General features: G+C 50.4%; 4 protein-coding genes across 4 annotated transcripts; 1 reads left to right on the top strand and 3 right to left on the bottom strand.

The window, feature by feature from the left end:
* Nucleotides 1-9: 9 nt before the first annotated feature.
* On the bottom strand, nucleotides 10-1192 carry BO83DRAFT_323189 (uncharacterized protein; the record flags this gene model as incomplete). The annotated part of the gene is made up of 3 exons (XM_025527925.1): nucleotides 10-94; nucleotides 160-893; nucleotides 950-1192. 3 exons carry the CDS (start codon nucleotides 1190-1192, stop codon nucleotides 10-12), a joined length of 1062 nt encoding a protein of 353 aa, XP_025383535.1.
* Nucleotides 1193-3271: 2079 nt separating this feature from the next.
* BO83DRAFT_147882 (40S ribosomal protein eS6) lies at nucleotides 3272-4768 on the top strand. The gene is made up of 7 exons (XM_025526217.1): nucleotides 3272-3464; nucleotides 3597-3669; nucleotides 3803-3823; nucleotides 3892-3937; nucleotides 3996-4048; nucleotides 4121-4439; nucleotides 4522-4768. The coding sequence occupies exons 1-7, from the start codon at nucleotides 3360-3362 to the stop codon at nucleotides 4616-4618; spliced, it is 714 nt and encodes a 237-aa protein (XP_025383534.1). The 5' UTR covers nucleotides 3272-3359; the 3' UTR covers nucleotides 4619-4768.
* Nucleotides 4769-7257: 2489 nt separating this feature from the next.
* On the bottom strand, nucleotides 7258-8946 carry BO83DRAFT_382232 (ribose-phosphate diphosphokinase). Its single transcript, XM_025532188.1, has 4 exons — nucleotides 8699-8946; nucleotides 8532-8623; nucleotides 8087-8459; nucleotides 7258-8017 (listed from the first exon to the last, which is right to left on the bottom strand). The coding sequence occupies exons 1-4, from the start codon at nucleotides 8767-8769 to the stop codon at nucleotides 7591-7593; spliced, it is 963 nt and encodes a 320-aa protein (XP_025383533.1). The 5' UTR covers nucleotides 8770-8946; the 3' UTR covers nucleotides 7258-7590.
* A 516-nt stretch (nucleotides 8947-9462) lies between these two features.
* tom1 (E3 ubiquitin-protein ligase TOM1) lies at nucleotides 9463-21929 on the bottom strand (the record flags this gene model as incomplete). Its single annotated transcript, XM_025535573.1, has 6 exons — nucleotides 9463-9557; nucleotides 9621-9965; nucleotides 10026-13970; nucleotides 14022-17858; nucleotides 17916-21795; nucleotides 21882-21929. 6 exons carry the CDS (start codon nucleotides 21927-21929, stop codon nucleotides 9463-9465), a joined length of 12150 nt encoding a protein of 4049 aa, XP_025383532.1.
* Between the last annotated feature and the right edge of the window lie 1085 nt (nucleotides 21930-23014).

Raw genomic sequence — 23014 nt, 5'->3', positions numbered from 1 at the left:
AAGGGAAAATCATCGGAGCCACATCTCTTCGATTCCATGGAACACTTCCGCGCCCAGAAGTCTATGCGCTGAGGGGCCAAGGTGCATGTCGTTCCTGAGAATGATACGGTCAGCACTCGATCAAGTCAATGGGCGCCAATCATAATGCCTTGTCCTTACCAGAACAGAAATTTCTCTGGACGGTCGCACTGTTGCGCGCCTGACGTCACCATCCATTGCTGGCTGCTTTGGACGCATGCGTCTTCAACATTCTCCCAACCGGGATCCTCGTTCTTCCCCAATCCACTCTCTTCCTCGATCCCTGCGACATAGAGTTGCCAGTCGCGAATCTGGTCGGTCAGAAAAGAGTTGGTGTCGAACAAATAAATCGTGCCGTTCGACCAATCTTCGGCGTTATTGCGGAGTTCTCCGTTCCAATAGTCTGCGATCCTCACGGCATCTTTGTGCTTGGTAATCTGCGGCTGCCCCTGCGCTCTATAGGCCGGCAGGAAGGTTACATCTGGTGCTAATGTCAGGATGATCTTGAGGTCATTGCTGCCCCATGTCTCGGCCAGCAAATCCAGCTCCTCCATAATGACTTTGATATTGCGATCGACTGCATGGGATGCGTCCTCGTACGTCTTTGCCATTACGTTCCACAAATCCCATACACCAAAGGATACAACCACGATGGTGCGATTCTGACGCATGCCAACCGCAGTCGCATCCATCTCTCTCGTGGCTTCCGTCTCCGCCGCAATCCAATTGGCGACCTGAGCTTTCAGATCCGCCAATGGAGACTTGTAGAGGTTGAGTAAGGAACCCGACAGCTCCGTGTTATCCACGACAGAGCCAATGTAGTTTCCTCTCAGAGACTTGGCTGTCTCTGCTAAGTTTTCATGGTGACATGAGAACTGGGCCGAGAGATTAGCTTGCCACTTTGATCCAGCCAAGTAGCTTTCACACTCACCGAGTTACAAAGCCAGTCCGTCCATACAGATCCCTGAAGCTCGGCTGCATTGTTATCGCTCCACGAGTCACCAAAGACGACTAGGCGACGGTCGAAAGATGCCGTGGCGCGGAAATCCGACGAAGGCTCTTTTGTCAAGACTACCCGACGATAGTAATGCTGAGAGGCGAGAAAGGAGGCTGATAGGAGAATGCTGCACACAGCCAAGGCGCAGACCGCGTGAAATTTGCTAAAGAGGCGCATTGGGTCCGGGCATAAAGGACGGATACGAAGGGCGGAGGCGAGACAGCGAAAGTCGCTGGGCTTCGCAGGCGAAGCCGATAAAGCTGGGGGCGATCGGCGGCACTCTTTGTTGCGCGGTTGCACACAACGATCCTGAGTGTATACGTTTGACCAAAGGAAAACGAGAAGAAACCGAACAACGGGAAAGGGGGGAGGGATGAGATAAGACGGAGACGCCGTACGTAGTGATCTGCGGCGAGATCAAGCAAGAACTTCTTCCCCTAACAGAAGCACAAACGACAGGATGACCTCCGGCAGTACCGTGCAAGAGGAGAGACTAATAGCGTGCGATGGGGATGGTTGGCGCCAGAGTGGGGACTTGACTGGAGAACTCTGTCAGTCGGATGAAAACGAGAACCTGAGGGGAACGGATGCAGTAACAAGAAAAAGGAGACAATACCGAACAGTGCGAGAGTTGAGTGAGGAAATAGAAAATGTTCCCTGACCTGTCCACTACGATAGCGCGCTTGTGGCCATCTTTGCATCTGCCGTAAGGCTCTTCTTGTCCTGGCCTCTCGGACGTTGGCAGTGGCCGCGCGGCGAACGTCGGAACGGTAACCAGTCGCGTGCTCTGGGTCTTTTGCGTCAGTCCCAAGACTCCATCGAGCTTGGAAGAGGCGGTTTTGTACAAGGGCCAAGTCCCCCCATTAGTGGATCTCACTGGCCTGCCCTCGTGGACATTTCTCTGTTCCAGCATTAGACATGACATGGAATCAGCAACGAACGTCTGTCGGAAAAGGCGGTCATGTTCCCTGAACCCCCTTACTGGGATGTCATGAATAACACCCCTCCTCAGCCACTATCTATCTATCTACTACGTAGTAGTATCTACTACCGAAGGCGCAATTTTGGTGGTGGGTAGTAATCAATCAATAATCGACCATTAATACATAACGGGGGGCCGCCTCTCCAAGACAGGCTGCCACTTTAGACTCCGACCTTCAGAACGGCCCAACTGGATCCGGATTGGTCTCCCGTCTTTGGCTGTCGGGAACGGAAGAACGCAATGTGCAACTAAATCCGAGTCAGCGAAAGCGCCCTTCATAACTATACCTTCCTTCCTATATATCTGGTACTTCTCGAACTTCTGGTTGCGACTTATGAAGATGCACTTCGAAGAAGCTCCTTCCAAGCTTTGCTGGTCGTCGTGATTTCGATCCGGACCAGTTCGGCACCTGCTTGACTGACTAGATCTACTATTCCCCTATCGCCGAGACGCTCAGGGGTGGACTATAACTAACCCCTGGATGGCATCAACTACTCACTTGGGACAATAAGCTCATTATGATGAAGAGTTCTTATTCTCAAAATCGTCCTGCGTCATGATACGCATGTGCGCCCTCTCAGTGCCTGGCTCCAAGCGCACACATCAGCCTACATGTATTGCATTATAGGCTGCAGGACAGAGTCCGGAGTACGCAACAAGTGAAGGTCAGCTCGGAGAAAGGCCTATATGACGAGAGATGTGGCACCTAAGACGCAACACGGTGGCTCCCCGAATTTGCCTTGTTGAAGCTTAGGAGGCACTCTACTCAAAGATAGTTTAGGGGTTTGGTTACTGAATATAGTCAATAGACTGTTCTAGCTGCTGACTGTTGGATGCATAAGGTCGCGATCAGAGACATGTATGGTTATCAGACATAGATATGGAAGACCCCGATCTGTTGGAGATATTTGACTACAAATTTGCCTACTGTGTACACAAGGGTCGCAGGGATCACACGAAGATCAGGTGACTTAATACACGCTTCCACTTAAGGGACAGAACCTAACCTGTCTTTTGTATCAAGTAGGTGCATCATGGAATACGAGCGTCAGCGCGTAACCAAAACCTTAGACGTTGTTTTTTATCACAACAACTTGATGGTATCCTCGAGCATAAACACAGGCCTAGCCTCGTAGTTCCCGAAAAGGCAAGGGGGCAAGTCAGGTGCCGGGAGTGCTGACATAAGAGCCCTACCGAGGGCACTAAGTCCAGAAGGGTTAGTGGACTTAGTCAGCCGCCCACACAGGGAAATCTCGCTACACCACCAAAAAAATCCCACGAAGAACGAATCCCCGACGACCTGAACCTCCTCGACCTGTCGACAAACCGCGCCCTCCGTCTTGACCGCGCAGACCCGTCAAGATGAAGCTCAACATCTCCTACCCGGCCAATGGGTCTCAGAAGATCATCGAGGTTGACGATGAGCGCAAGCTCCGTCCCTTCATGGAGAAGCGCATGGGAACCGAAGTCAGCAACCCTTCCCCCTTGGATATCCGCCCCCCGAAAACACCACAGTTGGAAAAGAGACGAAAAATGAGAAATACACGCAAAATTATGGGAAAAGCAGAAGACTGATTGGGGTTTCTTTTATTGCTATAGGTTGCCGGCGACTCTCTCGGTGACGAGTTCAAGGGTTACATCCTCAAGATCACCGGTGGTAACGACAAGCAAGGTACGACTGGATTGCTTCTCCCCTGTTATTTCGGATTTGGGCTCGACTAGAAGGACTCGCATACGAACAAGATTCTTTGGATATCATGGTTAAAAGAATGAACATTGGATGCTGACTTGGACGCTCTTCACAGGTTTCCCCATGAAGCAGGGTGGTATGTACCGACCGACGCAAATATAATCCGACAAAAACACAGCAGAAACTCATCGATTTTGTGTGCAGTTCTCCTCCCCACCCGTACCCGCCTCCTCCTTGCCGATGGCCACAGGTAAATGCGACCTGCCGATATTGGAGTTTACGAAATGGAAGACTGATGTCCGCTGCAGCTGCTACCGCCCCCGCCGCACTGGTGAGCGCAAGCGCAAGTCCGTCCGTGGTGGTAGGTTTTATCCAACAACAATACATCCGTTATTACTCTCCGAGTTGATCCGTTGACGCTTCGTTTTTACAGCCATCACCGGTCAGGACCTCGCTGTTCTTGCCCTGAGCATCGTCAAGCAGGGTGAGGGTGAGCTCCCCGGTCTCACCGACACCGTTGTCCCCAAGCGCCTCGGCCCCAAGCGTGCCACCAAGATCCGCCGCTTCTTCGGTCTCGACAAGAAGGACGACGTCCGCAAGTTCGTCATCCGTCGTACCGTCACCCGTGAGGGCAAGCCCGACTACACCAAGGCCCCCAAGATCCAGCGTCTGGTTACTCCCCAGCGTCTCCAGCGCAAGCGCCAGCGCATTGCCCTCAAGCGCCGTCGTGCTGAGGCTGCCCGCGAGGCTGCGTAAGTGCACCTGTTCCCCTTTGATGGGGCACGCACCCAAAATGTATGAACTGGACATCCGCTAACCATGCATCCGATACAGTAACGACTACGCCAAGCTCCTTGCCAGCCGTGTCCACGAGGAGAAGGCCAAGCGCGATGAGCTCCGCAAGCGGAGAGCGTCTTCGATGAGGAAGTAAATGTGTTTGTCCGCGGGGGTTAATGGTCGGGTTACGTCTCTGTTCTAGCTAAGGGAAAAAGGGTATTATAGAAAGAATCTCAAGCAAATGGGAAGGGGGATTTTTTTTATATCCACCCATTTTCTCTTTTCCTATCTTCGAGTTCCGAAGCAGAGCGACCCAAGAACAAAAAGCTCCTTGTTGGGGAGGGAGAGATATCGAGAGAGAGAGAGAGAGGAGAGAAGGCGTCTGCAGCGGACCGAGAGACTTTGGCGTGCCGATATTGTCTGATCCACCAACACATCAAAACCAAAAAAGGAAATGCTATATCTCTCCACAATTTTTATGGAAATGAAAGGGATTAAAAAATGTGAAAGAATTTCTTCGTTTTTTTCTTTACACACTTTTTTATTCTATATGGCCTTGCGACCATTATCCCTTCCCCTTCCCTGGCACGATAAAAAAAAAATACCCATGGACTCCGGTTCCCCGCAGATGATTTACTCTCTTATGTGCGCTGCTTGTGAATGAAATGAAACTTCTTTGTATTCCAAAATTTCAGTTGGTGTTTTTTTTTTTTCTGTTCTTTTTGGTTCTATCTTTCTCCCCGCCGTAGTGTGGTCACTTAACTGTAAGATTCTTGTGTGGTTGCTTTTACCTGGACCCTACTGTGGTAAAACCTAAAATTGTCCCAATGTAGCCCAGCCAGTGGATTGATTGATTATTGTGTGGTCAGTACTTTTTTTGTGTACCCACAATTATTCTTAACCCAAGATCCCACTAGCGATCGTTAGTCAAGTGCGGAGTAGACACAGACACAGACAGACACACCACTTGTTAGTATGACTGCAGGTCTGGCCAAATCCACACAATCCCACTTTATGTATTGATGTATATAATACGTTCATTATTTCTGATCAATTGTCATCATGGAGGGATAAATCTACATAGACTGGTGAATCGAATCTCCGCCACACCCAACTGTGCAAAATGTATACTTCAGGCACGGGCACCCAGGGCTAAGTACTAATATAGATATTAGAGCTACTAGGAGGCAGGCGAAGTCAAACCCCGCTAGCAGTAGTAGTAACATCCATCTAGTATCTCTACGGAGCTAATTACTACATAGTAGCAGGAATGTGTGTTAGTAGTACTATTCTTAGTATTTCATGGTAGTTGAAAACATGAAGACCGCATCACCCATCTATTCATCAGGTATATACTCCCGAACGCAGAATGACAAGATACTAAGCAACACAACATATGTTTTAAATGTCATTCTCCCTATCCTTAACAATTAACTACGTACCTGCTAATCCTATATAATACAGCCAGACGGTAATACTTTCAACATACTTTTACTGCCTGCATTGTATTCACCCATAGTACCGTAGACCACTCGTACTGACTTTTCAAAATCAAACAATCAAATCAGCCACCAAACCCATTGTTTCACAACTAAATAAATACACACATCAATAGAGAAACAATAAATCTTACTTCTTAGCCCACCTACAAACTTACTTAGTACTAATTTCATTCAAGACCATAGTTGAACCTACACCTAAACTCACTATACGAATATTAACAATGAGACATCTATACCTAACAAGTGTATGACGGATCCAAATGTCTAGAGGCGAAACGGGGAGGAAACAGAACTTATTGTTTCTTATTCCATCGGTCTTAAAGAGAACCTTCAGTCGATGCATAGTGTATTCTAATTATCTATCACCTCGTTACTATATGTATTGATTATGTCAATCTTGTGATTGATATCATGTATGATATTATCCTGATACTACTTTAGGTACTAGCAGCATACTGAATCCTCCTCAATGAAAAGCACCTTCTTCTAGCTCCACAATATTCTTATACTATAGCACTGGTACTAAGTGAGTAATCTGGAGTAACACCAACCGCAATGAACTTTACCTCCAGTCAAGTAAAATACAACCACTGAGAAAAAAAAAAACCCAATATATTTTTATTGGGAACCCCCGCCTCGCCCACCTTCTAATTTATTTATTACTCCGGGGAACATTTTCCGTCAGGATACTTTTACATTGTGAGCTACTATTACTGGTAAGATAATAGTATTTCTAGGGAACCCTGAAATGTACCACCATAGGTACTTATGGCATAGAGTCAAATTTGGAGTGCAAAAAAAGCAAGCATAATAGTGCACCTGATCAGTAAGGGATGGATGGATGGATGGATGGATAGCATGCTGACAAGTCGGACTACTACTACTTAGTAGTACTGATCAGACCCGGAAATATAAATTTCGGAACTGAATGTACGACTTGCAGTAAGATCGATTTAGGGCTAGCCCGTGTGCATTATACTCAACTATTTGATATCTCCGAGGTTAAATTGACGTCTATGAATGTTTATTTCGTACTTTCTGTACTGATAGTAAGTCCGTGGAGTGTTTTTTCTTTTTTTTTTTTTTCTTTTTTTTTTTTTTTCCCAAATCTCAGTATTTCCAATCTGACTATATCTATATTCAGAGCGTAGGACGGAATCCAATTCAGATGGCAATCTATTGTATCAGTAAAATTCACATGTGATCCGCTCACAATAAAGAAGAATAGTACATCATCAAAATGAAGACGACCACGGGGAGAAAAAAAAAAAAAAAAAAAAAAAAAGAAAACCGTTGATATATGTACAGTATAAGTGCTTCAATTCAGCTGGTAATAGAAAGCAAAAAGGCGCCGCCGACTTTTTCATATCTCCCTTCCTTTCCACCTTCTCAAAGGTCCATAAGCTTCATAACCGGTAAATGCGTTAAATATAGTTTGACAGACGGAGGCGCCTATCCCGGGAATTCCGTGGCTAAAGAGTCCTAATTTCATGATCTAGGTCCTCCTAGAGGTATCCGACTACGCACGACAATAATAAAAAAAGAAAAAGCAAATGTGAACCGCCTCCAGATAGCGGCATGTCCATCTTGTCCTCCACCACTGCCATGTGCCCTTACTAGTCGTTTAGGCGACAGCGTGCGAGAACAGGAAGCTCACAGACTCGCCGTTGTGCGTACGTCTGCAGGCCTCTGCAAGAGTGGGGCTGATGTCGATCGTCTCGATCTTATCGCACTGCTCCTTCTTGTCTTCGTGAGGGACAGTGTTGGTCACAACAACACGGCTCAGGCAGCTGTTGTTGATGTTCTGAGTAGCCTTGCCGGAAAGGATACCGTGGACGACGATAGCGTTGACTTCCTTAGCTCCGTGCTGCATCACAGTATCGGCGGCCTTGACGAGAGTACCGCAGGTATCAGCCATGTCGTCAACGATGATAGCGATCTTGTCCTTGACGCTACCAACGAGAACCATGCGCGAGACCTCGTTGGGGCGGGGGCGCTCCTTGTGGATGAGCGCGAACTGGAGATCGAGGCGGTCGGCGATGGCAGTGGCACTATTCAAAATTGCCCATTAATATCGACTTGTAATATATCAAGCACCCAACTGAATCAAATTCACTTACCGCTTAGCACCACCAGCATCAGGACTGACAATGATGCAGTTGCTCACATCCAGGTGTTCGCGGATCCACTTCAGAATGCTAGGCTCGGCATACAGGTTATCGACGGGAACGTTGAAGAAGCCCTGGATCTGGCTGGCGTGGAGGTCCATGGTGATGACGTGGTTGCAACCAGCAGTCTGGAGCATGTTTGCCATAAGCTTGGCGGTGATAGGAGCACGGCTCTTATCCTTCTTATCTTGGCGCGCATAAGGGAAGTTGGGAATGACGGCCGTGATACGTCTTGCGGAGGCGGTCTTGCAAGCATTGATCATGATGAGCAGCTCCATCAGTCCATCGTTGATATCATTGGGCCGCGTCGACTGCAAGATGAAAACTGCAGGGTGCACACATTAACCCAGGATCTTTTGCGGGCCTGAGTCTGAGCAGGCGGAGTGGGCAACAATACCATCCTCATCTCGTACACTCTCTCCGATTGTGACGCTGGTTTCCTGGTTCGAATATTGGAGGACCATGATCTTGGTCAGTTCAATGCCAAGCCTGTCAATTGAAACGGCTCGTTAGTCCATGGTGTACTGCAAGGGTGCAGAAATAGTCCAGAACTATAGCGCATACCGAGCTGCCACAAGGGTTGCAAGCTCAGGGTGACTGTTACCAGTCAAGAGCTTGATCGAGTTCGAAGCCATTTTTGGAGATTGGAGAGAAACCGGAGGAGGGGTTCAGGTGAGAGCGGCGCGTGGAACCGGACAGGTGTAGAGGGGAGATTGATTTGGTGATTGAGAAAGAGTGAAGAAGAAGTTAGAGAGCAGTAATTAGCATGCCTGACAGATAGGAAACGCCCATCGACCGGAGAGGGAGCAGCGGATTGAAGAAGTTGAGATTCGAGCCGATGCCCCGCCGGCAGGTGACTTTTTCGCCCAGCAGAAAAAAGTTGCATCCCGTGACTCCCCGGATCCACCGCCCTTCACCGCCTCCAGACTACGGAGAAGCACCCGGCTGACTAACCGCGCATCGATGGCTGGATAAGGAGTATTGAGAGTGGGTGAAAGAACGAGAACATTGACTGGAATTTTCTAAGTAATTGACACATAGCTGAAGAAAGTACATGCTGCTGCAATTTGCAAAGTAAAACATAAAAAAAAAAAAAATCTTCGAACCGATCCCCAGCATTCCAGTTGACCTGCACTTCAACTGGTCTGCCGGTTGCGGTCCATTTCCTACCACAACCACCATGCCTTTGGTAAGGTACAAACTAGCTGAAAATGAAGATGTGTCAAACGCCATAATATGCTTCAGCATTGAGTCAAGAACATTGCGAGTGAGAGTGGGTTGACCCCCAAGTCATCATTTACGCAATAAGAAATATTAGCGCCACCATTTTATGCAAACCCGAAATATTCACTGCCAGCCGTCATCGCAGTATAAAGACGTTGCCGTAATGTTTCGTAGCTCTCATATTCTGGAAGATCCAGCTCTGTGCCACATAGTTAGCAAGCTGTGCCATATAGATATTCCCGGGCATTGCTGGTGTACTTACGGTTGAAACAAGTATGAGAGCTTGGGAGACGATCCTTGTTGCCGTAATCACGGTGGATGTTGAAACGGCTGACTCCGTTCATGCCCTCAAGTTCCTTGAATCCATTCAGAGGCACCTTGCTAGTACCCGTAACGAACTGCAGAAGCTTGGCGCGTTCTTCCTTATCGAAAGAGCGGACCGCGCGCCAGAACCACTGAATCTGGGGCGAGGAGGCCGAGTAGTTATGATACTCGGTATTGACCTTCCAATCATCCACTTCGATTTCGGGGAGACCGGAGATTAGCAACTCGAGCTCCTGCTCGTTGAAGATGGAGATCAGATCGGAGGGGATGATCTCATGGAATCCTAGACAGAACGAATTAGCCACATACTCAACAGTCAAGGGGAAATGGGACCAAAACATACCCTTCAGGAAATTGTCCAGCTGCTCCTTGACGGAGCCGACCAAACGGTAATCGACGACCCGTTGGATGTATTCCTCCTTATTTTCTTCAGTGACAGGAATATTACGTCCGTTCTCAATGAGATCGATCACTTGTTTCTCTCCAAAGTCATCCGTCTCGACAGCGAAGGTCTCAGTTATAATGTCAGTAATGTCGTTTTCGAGCATCCAGAGAAGGGACTTGTAGTAGTCAAGGTCAAGCGTCTCCATATCCTTGATGGATACTGACCGACCGAGGATGCACTTGTAGACCGCACGGCTGAAATGGCAGTCAAGGACGCGTCCCTCGTACAGGGCCTTGCCGATGATACGTCCAATGAACTTGAAGAACATCAGATGTTCGGAGTTGACACCACTCAGACGGTTCGGGTGGAATGTAGTCCTGTCCGAAGCAACCGGGATGAACAGAGCGTAGTTGGGGTTGAACATGCCACGCGCGAGAACTTGGAACCATTCTCTAGTCACACCACCGGCATCGACACCCTCTTCACCATGGAAGCGTACGTTCAGCTTGCCATATTTCAGTTCGTCCGCTGTCTTGAAGTACAAGGACTTAAAGGAATCCAAGAAGACTTGGTCACGTCTAACAGACAGCTGAAGAGGTGGATGGGGGTGACGAGGCTCAGCGCCACGGGAATGAATGCGACGAGTAAAGTAGTTGCGCTTGTTGTCAAACTCTAGAACCTTGGGGTTCTTGACCAGCAGCGAGAAAGTGCCACTCATCAACCGGGGGTTTTGTCGCACAAGCTCATTAAGAATCTTGCGATGTTCCTCTGTGAACTTGAAGAAGAGGCTTTCCATGCTGAGACCAGCGTCAACGGAAGTGGTCGACACAGACAACTCCCTACTGTTCCGGGCAAGAGAGGTATCCTTAAGCGTGGTATTCTTGCAAACCACCATTAATGCTTCGATCAAAGGCAGGAGAATAGTTGCGACGTTGAGCATGTTCTCCTTCTGTCGAATAACGGTCAAGCATTCGCTAAGTCTGGTCCACAGAGGCCCGAAAGTAGAGCATTCGTACAACGTTTGTAAAACATCTTCCTTAGCGGCATTGTCAGGCTCGGCTCCCTTCACCTTGTCCATCCGAGAAGGATCAAACAGGTAATCGAGAGCCGTGAGAACGCGCAATAATTTAGCCTGATCAGAACTGGCTGGCGAGAACTTTGCCAAAGCTAGACCCTGCATATCGGTACCGGTACGAGCCTGGTGAATGTGCGACAGCAATTCATCAAGATCAGTGAGAATGACAGTGCTCAGAGTTTGAGCCTGGCTGACCAGCTCGTTACCGATCACGTCCCTAGCCCCGGGCACAGCGGAGAGGTTGTTGATGGTGGAAAGTGTGTCCCGGAATGTTTTTCCGTTGCATTCACGAGCGGCGAGGATATGGACGACCAGCTGCAAGTTGTGATCAGGGACAACTGGTGGTTCGATAGTTCTTCTCTTGTGCTTCTCTTCTTCAGCTGTGGTCTTTGCTTTCTCTTCCTTGGCGGCTTCCGATGGTTCCGTCTGCCCTGGCTGAGCAGTTTCAGTTTGCGGTTGCGTGGTCTCGACGGTGGGAAGCGGTGCATCTGTCATTGTCGTGTCCGTGGCAGATCCCGTCTGATCTGCTGGAACAGGTTGCTGCTGTTCCTGTTCTTCAGTCGGTCTCTCTTCCTGCGCCTGCTCGGGCTGCTTGCCCTTAGCCTTCTCCTCTTCCTCCTGCTTTTCCTTCTCCCGACGGAGCAAAAGTGTAAGAGGCTGTGTGATACTGCTTAGAAGACTTGATAACTGCTCCATGCAATTAGGGTTCTCCATGATCAACTTCCGGTCCAGTAAGGTTAACAATGCATTGAGAGCGAATTTGTTGGCCCTATTATCTTTGCCCTTGCCCTTGCGGAGAGCCTTCAGCTTCAGGGCCGGGGAAGAGTCATGCTCGGTCAAGAAGAACCAAGCAATGTGAGGGTTGTACTGCGATAGGAAAGAAAGAGTTCCCAGGCACTGCTGTACAACCATAATCGGAGTCACTTCATTGCTCACATTCGAAGACCCCTGGAATGACAAGTTCCGTTTGACGGATTGAGGGGTTTTCTGAACCGAGGAGGGCTTAGCACGGAGTGAGAGCTGAGCAAAACTGCGTTCGATCGCCGAGACATCCGCACTACCGTCCTGAAGGACAGATAAGAGAAGGCTAATGACCTCCATCCTGTTCTGGCGGTTCTCGCACACATTATGGAGAATGTCGTTCAACTGGTGGCGCGCGTTGCCTTGGAGAGGCATGAACATCAGACGCAGTAGCGTAGCGACGCCGGCCTTGTCCAGCATCTGGACAATCTGACGTCGTTGTTGCTTTTTAGGCTCTTGATCGTCGGCTGGCTCACGTCGGTGACGGTGGTCGACCCGAGTGATATCGCCGAATTGTGCCAATCGTCTGCCTGGCAACGCACGAGCTTCGGAAAGGAACTCTGGACCCAATGTTGCCAGGATTTCTTCGGGCTGATCAGCCAGAACAGCTTGACGTAAGGATGGGTCTAGCGTAGCCAGAAAACTAGCAGGGTCCATCTCTTCTGCATGAACAGGAGCCGGAGCCGGAGCTGCTGCACCTGCAGCAGCAGCAGCTTGTCGGCGAGCACTGTCACGCTCCCGGCGACGACGGTCGGCCGCTTCTTGCTGCAGCAACTCCTCCCGGATCTCTGGAGGCAAGGCTTCCAAGAACTCTGGATTGATTTCACTGGGCTCTTCGCCAGCAGCAGCAGCCTGAGAACGTTGTTCTGCGAGCTGCTGCATGATGACTTCCTCTCTCAATTCTTCAGGCAAGGCTTCCAGGTACTCCGGATCGATTTCCATGCCAGTGATGTCAAGCTGACGGCCTCTGATAGTCGTGTGCACGCGGGGAGCAGGTTCTGACGGGCCTACATCAGTCTCGGCTGCCAGTGCTGCAGCCTCGTTGCCGGTGTCTGTCCGTTGTACATCGTCCATGGGCTCCGTCTCAATACCGGACGCTTGTCGCTCTGCTTCCTGACGTTCCAGTTCTTGCTGCCGTCTGGCATTCTCCTCCTCTTCCTTGCGCTTTCTCTCTTTCTCCTCCTCTTCCCTGGCGATGCGCTCCTGACGTTCACGTTCTGCGCGTTCTTCTTCACGCCGCTTTCGCTCTTCCTCCATCTGCTTCTCCCGTCTCTTTTCTTCCTCAATTGCAGGGGGCACCAAGATCTTCAACAGGGAGTTGACCACACGCTGGGTCTTCTCAACGTATGCGCTGCTGAACAGAATGCGGGCCTCCTCTTGCCAACGGCTTCTGGTTGTAGCTAAGGCGAAGCTCACGGCTTGGGAAGGATCATCGCGAGTACGGGAAGGAGGAGCTTGGGGTCTTCCAAGGCCGAATATGTCTTGTATCCGGTTAGGCATTGCACGTCTATCAACATGGACGTGGATACCATCGGGACGGGTGATGACCCCAAATCCCGGGCCCCCTTGTCCGCCAATAGCCTGCAAAACTGCGTTCATGAAGCTAACAGGACTATCCATAGGAAGCAGACGTCCCGTCGATACGGGCTCCATGCCATGGACCCAGTCGGTGAAAGCTTCATTGCCAGGTACGCGGGGCTGACCACCTGTCTCGGAGCCACGGTCTGTCCGAACAAGAAGTGGGTTGGTCCCATCATCGTTTCCACGGGCCGGAATTTGAGTTCTATGGAGTCGATACGGCTGAATGGGAACAATACCGTGCCGACTGGGCATGATCCCACTAACCGCAGCCCATGCCGGCCGAGGACCATGGAATCGGGAGTGATGATGGCCTCGTGGCGGTTGCTCATCGCCTTCCCATCCCCAAGGATCCATAAGATCTTCCTCATCATCGAAACCTTGGTAGGACCCTTGGTCGTCGTCGGCATCCTCGAGTTCTTCCTCAAGTTCCTCAAGTTCCTCGTCTTCTTGGAGCATTGTTAGTATCGGGTACACGGATGTTAATAAGGAGCACTTACCCTCTTCATCAGCCAGGTCATCATCGACGATGTCTTCATGCATATCCCCGAGACTGTCAGCCTGAAGATCTTCAACGCCGCCGGCAGCCTCATTGAGGACGCGGAACAAATCATCAAACCGCTGCCCATCGTCGCGCTGCTCTGCCTGTCGAAGACTATCGGCCAACTCATCCTCGAATTGATTCATGATCTCAGCTTCTTCGTCGTCTTCAGACATCTCTTCACTTTCCCATTCGTCATCATCACCTTCCTCCAGGCTCTCGTTATCATGATCTCCTGTGATTTCGCCGGCAAGGATTTCGTCGTCGTCCATGTCGGAATCGTCCTCGTCATCCTCGTCATCTTCGTCGTCTTCATCATCTTCATCGTCATCGATGACCACTTCGATGTCCATGCCGTTGTCGCCAGGAAGTCCCTCAATCGGCCCAACGCCTTCGATTTCATCTTCTTCATCACTGACTACCTCGCCATCGTCTTCTGGCATGTCTTCATCGTAATCCATCTCCTCACCATACTCATCGTCGTACATTTCGTCATCCTCCTCTTCCGATTCTTCGGAGCTGGTCTCCTCCTCGTGCCGAGGCTCGAGCATGCCCAGCGTGGAGTGGCGGAAGAGATCGGGGGTCTCCTCCCGGTCATCTTCCATATCCGAAACTGACGTAGCTGAGGAGATCTCATCATCTTCAGTTTCAGCGAGAGTGGAGATATCCGATGACTCACTCAACACCACCGCGGTTTGGGTGAGCTTGTTAAGAGGACGCAAAATGTACTTGATGACCCGTTTGGACGCTGGGAAGTTGAGGTCAATTTCAGCGACTGAAGCTGTCAGCGCAGAGATGAAGTGTTTTTCGAACATAGTCTTTGCCAATTGCCTGGTCGAAGACGCGAAAGCTGTTTCTCCAGAAACGAAGGCATATCCACTGAGCATTTTATCGAAAAGATCGGCAAGTGACATCAACCTAGAATACTTGGCGTCAAGGGGTTCATTTGAAGCATTTGCTTCCTTGTATGACCTCAGCGCATGTTCCAAGACAAATCGCCGCACAAAGGCAAGCTCGGGCTCGTCGTCTTCATTGAGTTCCTGTTCGTTACGTCGCTTTCCAGGCCCGCCGAATTCGCCCGTCTTTGTACATAGAGCAACAAGAACACGCATTGTCCAAGCAGAAGTGTTGCTTCGCTTCTTGAAGGAGACCGATTCGTCATGTTCCATAGTGCCAACCGGCACTAACGCATTCAGGAGATAATTCAAAATCCCCGAGCGAGGCTTTGACGGGGTAGCCGCATGAGGATCTGCCTTGCGAGAGAAATTGATGAACTCAACCTTTGTGCGATTATAGGACGACAGAAGCTCTGTCAAGCACTGCAAGAGGAAACACCGGTAAATGTAGATCGGGTGGTCGTCCGCCTTGAATGCCGGCTTGTCTGACTTCTTGGAGTTGCGTGTGGCCTGCGCGTCGGTGCTAGAAACAGACGGAGAAGGTTCATCAATCGACATTTCCACATCGGTTTGAGTTTCCGATTGATCGGGAGCGGATGGGTCTGTGCTCTCGGTGGGAGTCTCCTTATCATCGACATCCTTGTAAGACAGAAGCTCAGAAAGTAGATAGTGGATAACGCCATCAGGGTTCTCCACCACAGGTGGCTTGAGATCAGTAGATTTAGCCTTGTCCTTATCCTCAGATGATGCTCCACCTGTCTGGCCCTCGCTCTTCTCCGGACTATCAGGTGCTTCTTTAACCGTTGTGGGATCTGAAGAGCTGTTCTTTTTGTCGGCCTTCAGCGTGAGAATCTGGGGTCGTTGGCGGTTGTCATAACGCTGCAACTTCAACTTTTCATTCGACACTTCAACAAAAATTTCAGGGGATCTGAGGACAAGATGATACATTTGTCGCACGTAGCCGGTTGTATCGATCTGGCGGGACGATTTGGATTCGAAGTTGGCGACAATCTCACTTCTCATGATCTGCCGGATGGTGTCCTCATCTTCGATGATGTGTCTTAAGATTAACATGAAAGCTCCCTGAAGCTTCTCATTTGTGGAGCTAGACAATTGTTTGACCATGACGAATAGACGTTGCAGGCTTCGTTTCTCTCCCAAGCGCACAGCAATGCTGCGACTGCGTGTGAGAATGACAAGAATTCGACAGATCGAAAGGGCCAATGTTTCATCCTTGCCTATTCTAGGCAGTATTTCGACTAATGCCTCATAAAGCTGCATTTTCTGATCCAGTGATACAAGAGGCTCCTCCAAGTGAGCTGGTTGCTCGTCGTCTGCACTTGGGTTCTCATGATCAGGGATACTCCAACGAATCTGAGGTGGTTGGCAGTCATCAGAAAGCAACTTCTCCAGCACCAGGAGGACGTGGCCGATCCAAGGAAACGATTCATCGGACGACTTTTCGGGTAATACTTGAATGAATCCAAGGAACGTCGTGAAGCATTCTTTAAGCTCACCAAGGGTTGCGGTATACATTTCCCGGTCCTGGACGACTAGAGCGAGAAGGTGAGCATAGGCGGCCACCTTTTTGCCAGCAGCCTGGAAATTCTCCATCTGTAAAGAGACCAAAGATTGCACAAGAATCTCGCCCACTTCTCTTCTAAAGCTTTCCGCGTCGCGGTGTCTTCTTGTTGCGGAGGCAATCAGATCCGCCAACTCGAAGGAGACGTCGTGGTGCTCATTCAAGATGTCCAAGCAACGCTCAATCAAATTCGAGCGAACCTGCTCACGTTCCTTATCTAAATCCTCGATCGTAGTCACCTCACGCCGTCTCGTAGGCTGTTCGGAGCGTTGTTCTGGTGATTGATTTGCCGGAAGGGTTGAAGGCTCCGACGAACTACCACCGGGAGCGTTAGAGATACGGGGCGTGATTATTGGAGATTCCTCATGTTCATCGCTCCCTGTGGCATGGTCGTCGTTCAAGATATGAGTCAGGGCTCTCGCCAGGAATTCAGAGCCATGTCTAACTTCGCTGTCTTCAGATCTGCCCTGGCCTTGGTCTTGACGGGACGCATCGTCGGCCGGTCGGCCTGAAGCTTGTGCCAACAGCATGGCAAGTGCAGACCGCTCGAGGAACCCATTGTCAAACGACGGGGCATCGCTTGTAGGCTCGTCAGATCCTTCGGCCCCTGACGTTGAGCGAATCGACTCGATGTCACCAGGGGATGGCTCCGCCCTTGGAGGGGCTCTTAGCCGACTTTGTGCCCTGCAGTACTCCTCGGCGGCGGCATATACATTGTTGCAGCGATAAAGCGCTTCCTTGGCAAGCTGTCCATCGAATCCCTTCTCTTGTAATGACACCATGCGGTCCTTGTTCACGACGAACATTCTTCTCGCGACGTCTGTCACCATAGGAGGCACATCGGAGCTGCGAGCAGCTCCCGTCTCATATTCACCATCGAGTGACGAACGCAGAATGTCAATCAGACATTTGACAACAGAACTGGAGGACTGCGCGGCGAAGTCGGAATTCCACATGTCCCGAGCCATCGGTAGAATCTCCATCCGAAGGTCCACCAAAAACTGGCCTGGTTGAAAGTAGTCGGGGCGATCCCGGTCACGGTCGCTGGTCATGGCCTGTGTTTGACTGGAATCGACGATGTTCTTCCCCGAGGCAAGCTCGGAGAAAAAGCTGAGAATAATTTTGATGCCACCGTAAGCGGAGGTGAGTCGCGCTGAGACATCTTGTTCAGATTCGGCGACGGATTCCGGCGGGGTCAGGGCCTTGACCTCCTGTACAAAGAGGTCGCAGATGTCTTTCGTTACTTTCAGGCCTCCGTGTCTCTTAAAGGAGAACAAAACCAGCGTAAGGTAGTGTGAATGAGGACGGTCTGCGGTAGCTACAATATGGTCAGCATCCAGGCAAGAAATGAATAAGGGGAAGGAAACCAGCCTACCTTCGAACAGAAGATGGGAGAACGAAGACAGTATAACAATCAGGTAAGCGAACCGGAGCTTGGAGTTGTCACTAGCGTTTGGAGGCTGGAATTGCAATTGCTCTAGCACGGCTCCGGCAACAGCATCCGCCACCAGAGTTGCATTCTGCTTCTGATAAAGATCCGTCCTCCTTTTTCCAATCAGACCAAGTCCCAAGTTATGGAAGAAGCCAGTGATTGAAGAAGGCAACGAGCTGAGGAGATACCGAAGGGCCTGAACATTCTTGAACGCTACACCGTCTTCGGCAACCTTGGCTGTGGTAGGCTCTTTGGACTCTTGGGCAACCCCAGGTTGGGCACTATCGCTAGCAGCTGGACTTTCCCTACTAGGCTCTGCACCAGGTGCGATGGTGTTTCCTTCGGAGTTCAATGGTCCCGCGACAGGGTTGGATCTTTCTGGAGCTGAGCCAGACTGTTGCACTTTGGTTGCCTGATCCCAGGTGTCGGGTATGTTCTTCTCAAGCAGTATCTCCTCCCAGACGCACGCTGCATGCAAACCTCCCAACTTCTTCACGAGGGAGCAATATCGGTCAACTAGATTAACTTGAGCAAAAGCGGAGGTTTGCTGGCTCGGACGTGTCTGGTACAAAGGCATCGAATAGATCTCACGGAGGAAATCGGTTAGGATAAGGGCTGCCCCCATATGTTTTGCAAAGAATGTTCCATTTGCCTTGGATATACTGAGCGTTTCCTTGCCCTTTTCTTCGGATGTACTGTTGGATGTCGCCATGATCAACGGTGTGAAAAATCCCGAATGATTGGGCTCCTGCCAGAAACTCGAGAGCATATCGACAGCTCGCTCCGTTCGCTGAACGAGGGATGGCACAACCAAGTGAGGCTTCGTCTCTGCAAGCATATGCACCAGGACGGCAAGTTCCTGGTTGGCATCCGTATTATGGAAATCATATGGAAGGCTTTGCAAAGTCGCGAGATCCAAGACAAACTCTACACCCCCGGATTCAATGAAATACGAGCAGTTGGGCTGGTTCTCGAAGAATGCACCCAGGAATCGGACGACAGGGTACAAATAGTCTGTGGCAGTGAGACCAGCCGCGTCCGTTTCCTTCGGCTCAATGTTGTCACTTGACGATGGAAGGATCTGGCTTAGATCACCGAGCTGTAGCTTTCCGCCGTTAGGGAGCTGATCGGACGTCAATTGAGGCACACCGAAGGTGGAGGCATCCTCGGCCTGATCGCCATTATCGATCCCGATCGCCTTCAGCAAGTGGGCAGTAGGGCCCGAGATGATTGGCTTTCCATCCGGGTTCTCTGTCCACAACTTCGCACCCATTCCGACTGACCAGGCCTTCGCTCTGCACAAGAGTCCAACACGCGCAACCATCACGATAACTGCAGTCATGATGTGAGCCTTCAAAGCCGGATGATGCCGCACCAACTCATCAAAAGTGGTACCTAAAGAACGAACTAGGTTGGGATCGTCCTTTAGACACCTGACGTGCTCAGGGTTCTCGAAAATTTCAAAGAAGCTCTCCAGGGCATCGGAGGACTTGAACAGATCGAGACCAGAGGCATTCAAGCAAATGGCTCCAAAAGCGGAGGGAATGCACGAGAGAGCTTCGGCGGCGGGCATGATCCCAGGGGCTAAACGCGTCTCTGCCGACCTTACAATAGTATATTCCCGAGGGCCCCGACCATCTTCTGCGGTTGTCTCGGTAGCACTGGTCTCAGGAAGCCTAGAGGTCTCACCCTCAACATCAGCACTTTCAGGTTCGACAACTATCTTCTCCTGGGCCTTCAGTTCGGAAGAAGTAACGGCCTCCAAAAAGCTCTTGCTTAGCCCAGCTTCGGCAATCACTGCGTAGCTCGTAGGCTCGTTGTGAATGAAACTGCTCAGGATGTTGACCGCGTTGCTCCAGACGTGAGAACCGAACACCCGAGCGTTTTCCAACACAAGGCGTAGGGAAGTCAGCAACTGAGGAGAATCTATCAGATTCCGAAGGACACGGTCAAATCCGCCGCCATTGTGCTGCATGATATGGTTGACAAATCTAAACATCCAGCGCAGAGCTTGTTGTTGAAAATAAGGAATTTGATAGTCAATCGATGGAGTTTTGTGCTGTGAAGGTATTCCAGCTCCCTTGTTTACATTTTCAAAGGACGATTTGGTTTCGTGATCGATCAAGTCCGAAATTGCGTCAAATCCCTTAGCGCTAGTGAGCGTCCCCAGTGCATCACGGACAGCATGGACGAAAGTGTCCAGGAATTCCATGATGCGGGAGTAAACTCGACGGGCCTTTTCTGTCCGGAGGTTGAGAACATCAACAAACATGGGGATCAGGCCAGCAGCAACAAGAGTCTCTGGGGTCCTGGTACTAGAGCCCGGAAGCGTTCGTAACAAAGCGAGCAACGCATCCCGCCACTCATCCTGGCTACCATCTTCACCATCAGTGTCTTCCGAACCCAGCTCATTGACGGTTTTGCGAGTCAAAAACATCAGCACACCATGATTTACATTGACACTCAATGCGCCACAGACGTCAATTGCGCGTGCCTTGTGCTTCGCAAGAGCATCAAGAGCCTGGAGGGCCAATGTCTGCAATGTCCGGGAGACTGGGAGGTCGCCACTCGCACCTAGGTGGACCAATTCGCCGAGCTGATAGGCAAGCTGCAGACGTTTTGGCTGCTCCATATCATACTGAAGGACTTTCTGCTGGAACAGCGGCTCGGGATAAACGTAAGCTAGGTTAGTAAGGGCGAGGATTCTGATCGCCAGAATTTGCTCCCGCGTTGAGTCTGACGTTGCCAATCCCTGGGCTGTACGTATCCTATGAAGCAGTTCGTATTTTGAATCATCTGGTACTTCGTCTACATGCGCGGCAACAAGCTCTTCAGCGCTTGTCGAGGAAATCTTCGAATATGGTAATTCGAGTGTCTTGCCACCCCGCAGCGTCTCGTCCTGTTTTCCCGGCGTCGAGGTTACAGATGCAGGCGAATCCTCGGCAGTGGACATACGGCTCAGACGTGGTGTAGGATGGGTGTGACTTCTGCGTAGAGGAGTGGGGGTGGTAGGGGCCTGTACCGATGGTCCACCAGTGCCGGTCTCCGGTGCAGTCTTGACCGGTTCTGACGAGCCAGACGGATAATAAAGCAGGCGCACGTTACCCCATTCATCCCAGCTTTCATTCTCCCGTACAAGGACAGACATATCATTGGCATTATGCCGGGCCTGAGATGCCTTTTCCTTGGACTTGATCGAAGCTACCGGGGACACAGCCGTTCTTCCTGGGACAGAAGGGCGCGGAAACGGCGCAGCAACTTTCTGCAACTTCTCCAAGTCGATGTTGTAGTGGGCTGCCAGCAAGCTGTGCTGAATATGGGAGCCACCGCGTTGGCGTGAATGATACCGCTGTGCCAGACACAAAGATAGACGGAGGGTGGACTGAAGCAGAGAGAGCGAAGTGGTGTTCAAGAGTTCGCCCAGGCGTTCACTGCTGCTGTACAAGCTACGATTACCGCACTTTTCCAGCAGCAGCCTAGAGAAATCGAGAATAACCTCTAAAAGCTCCCTGTCTCCTTCCGGTCCATATCCAAGCTCAGCTAGCTTGGCATCGACATCCTGAGGTTTTCCTGCACTTTCACCATGCACGTAAGACTCCACCAGAAAGTCTTTGCCGAAAGGCTTCGTCTGAGGACCGTTGTTCAGGGCGTATTTCTCGATGGCAGATGCCAAGATCTCGTCGAAGCGGTTAAGCACGTTAATCCAATGGTACAGGTCGCCTCTGGGGAAGGGCCATATGCGAGAGAAGGTGTTGAGATGCGAAGGAAGCTCGGGGACTGGAATAGTGGTGGCACGGGCTACGAAATCTGCCAGATATGGGGACTGAATTGATAGAAAGAGCGAGGGAAAATTTCAGTTAGCCTTGCAGACGTGACAGATGGAACGCGGGGTGAAAAAGAGGGACTCACGATCGTAGCCTCGTGTTTTTGGCTCGCCACCTTCTTAATTCTCCCCATTATGACAGTTTAGAGACAATGGCAACCATGAGGAGGCTAAGAAAGCCAGAAGGGCGTCTCCTTGAGAGGGTGGGGGTTGATCTCTTAAGGCCGGGTCGCGGAGCAGGTCGCGAGGAAGACCTTATGACGTTTTTTTTTCGGACCTCTCCTTCCTCAACAGAACCCGATAAATGGAAGAAAGAGGAACAAGTGAAATGGGGAAATCCCGCTGGATCACAGGAAGCCAAGTAAAAAGAATGAACTTGGGTGATTCCAGTCGATCTAAAACACTTCCGCGACAGGTGGGATGGTCTAAAGAAGATAAGGACTGAGGGATGCGGCTTCGCCCAGTATCGCTGGGAGTCAGAATGACAGGGGACGGTGCAGGTCGTCAGCCCCGAGACTTTGACATCCAAATAAATTAGAGTTTAGATGAATGAGGACGCAAGAGCGATACCTGGGGGAAGGGTGAGAGACGAAAAGATTGTTGCAAGGTTGATGGAGGGGGAGGAAGAGAGAGGAAGAGGAGAATGTGGTAGGTGTTGGAAGGTTCGTGAATCCGATGATGGGCTTTGGGAGCTCTGGGCGGCTCTCAGTCAGTCAGTCAGTCACTTTCACTCACTCACTCAACTCAACTTTACTTGCCTGGGTTCCCGCTGGTCGCGGTGTGGCTCCGGCCAGCCGGAGCGGGTCTTCTTCTTTCCCCGCCGGCCAACAACAATAAATTAAAAATGACCTGCCTTACCTTCATCTCACACTAGTTATCTATTTGCTCCTACGGGGTAGATTACTACTGCCTGACTCCATACGACTTGGTGGTAGTATGTGTTACCGTCGTTGCTATCCCTAGGTATCCTACTACTAGTAGAGCTGCTCATCCCACTTTTGGGCTTACATCGGAGCCTAATACCTACTCTAAAGTTAGGCTTACTCTTGACCTTTATTTTGTTCAGGCCTCTATTCACTGCTAGTTTGCTACAATTTGAAGCAGGCTTTGGCGGTTTTCCTCTCACTTGGACTGAGCTATTTCCCCAATAAATTGCTCTGTTCGATGACCAGGGTCTTTGTTCCAGTTGAACCTCACCTAGATATACACCAAGCTGGTG

This window comes from Aspergillus eucalypticola, assembly GCF_003184535.1.
Source record: "Aspergillus eucalypticola CBS 122712 chromosome Unknown BO83scaffold_33, whole genome shotgun sequence".
In the NCBI taxonomy this organism is placed as follows: Eukaryota; Fungi; Ascomycota; class Eurotiomycetes; order Eurotiales; family Aspergillaceae; genus Aspergillus; species Aspergillus eucalypticola.
This window is presented reverse-complemented; position numbering and strand designations above follow the sequence as displayed.

What these genes read in the sequence shown, in the direction of transcription:
- BO83DRAFT_147882 (XM_025526217.1), top strand. Translation starts at nt 3,360, where the DNA reads ATGAAGCTCAACATCTCCTACCCGGCCAATGGGTCTCAGAAGATCATC. An exon ending in GCGCAAGTCCGTCCGTGGTG is followed by an intron (nt 4,049 to 4,120) that starts GTAGGTTTTATC and finishes TCGTTTTTACAG; the next exon opens with CCATCACCGGTCAGGACCTC. An exon ending in GAGGCTGCCCGCGAGGCTGC is followed by an intron (nt 4,440 to 4,521) that starts GTAAGTGCACCT and finishes CATCCGATACAG; the next exon opens with TAACGACTACGCCAAGCTCC.
- BO83DRAFT_382232 (XM_025532188.1), bottom strand. Translation starts at nt 8,769, where the DNA reads ATGGCTTCGAACTCGATCAAGCTCTTGACTGGTAACAGTCACCCTGAG. An exon ending in GCAACCCTTGTGGCAGCTCG is followed by an intron (nt 8,624 to 8,698) that starts GTATGCGCTATA and finishes TTCAATTGACAG; the next exon opens with GCTTGGCATTGAACTGACCA. An exon ending in GATGCTGGTGGTGCTAAGCG is followed by an intron (nt 8,018 to 8,086) that starts GTAAGTGAATTT and finishes AATTTTGAATAG; the next exon opens with TGCCACTGCCATCGCCGACC.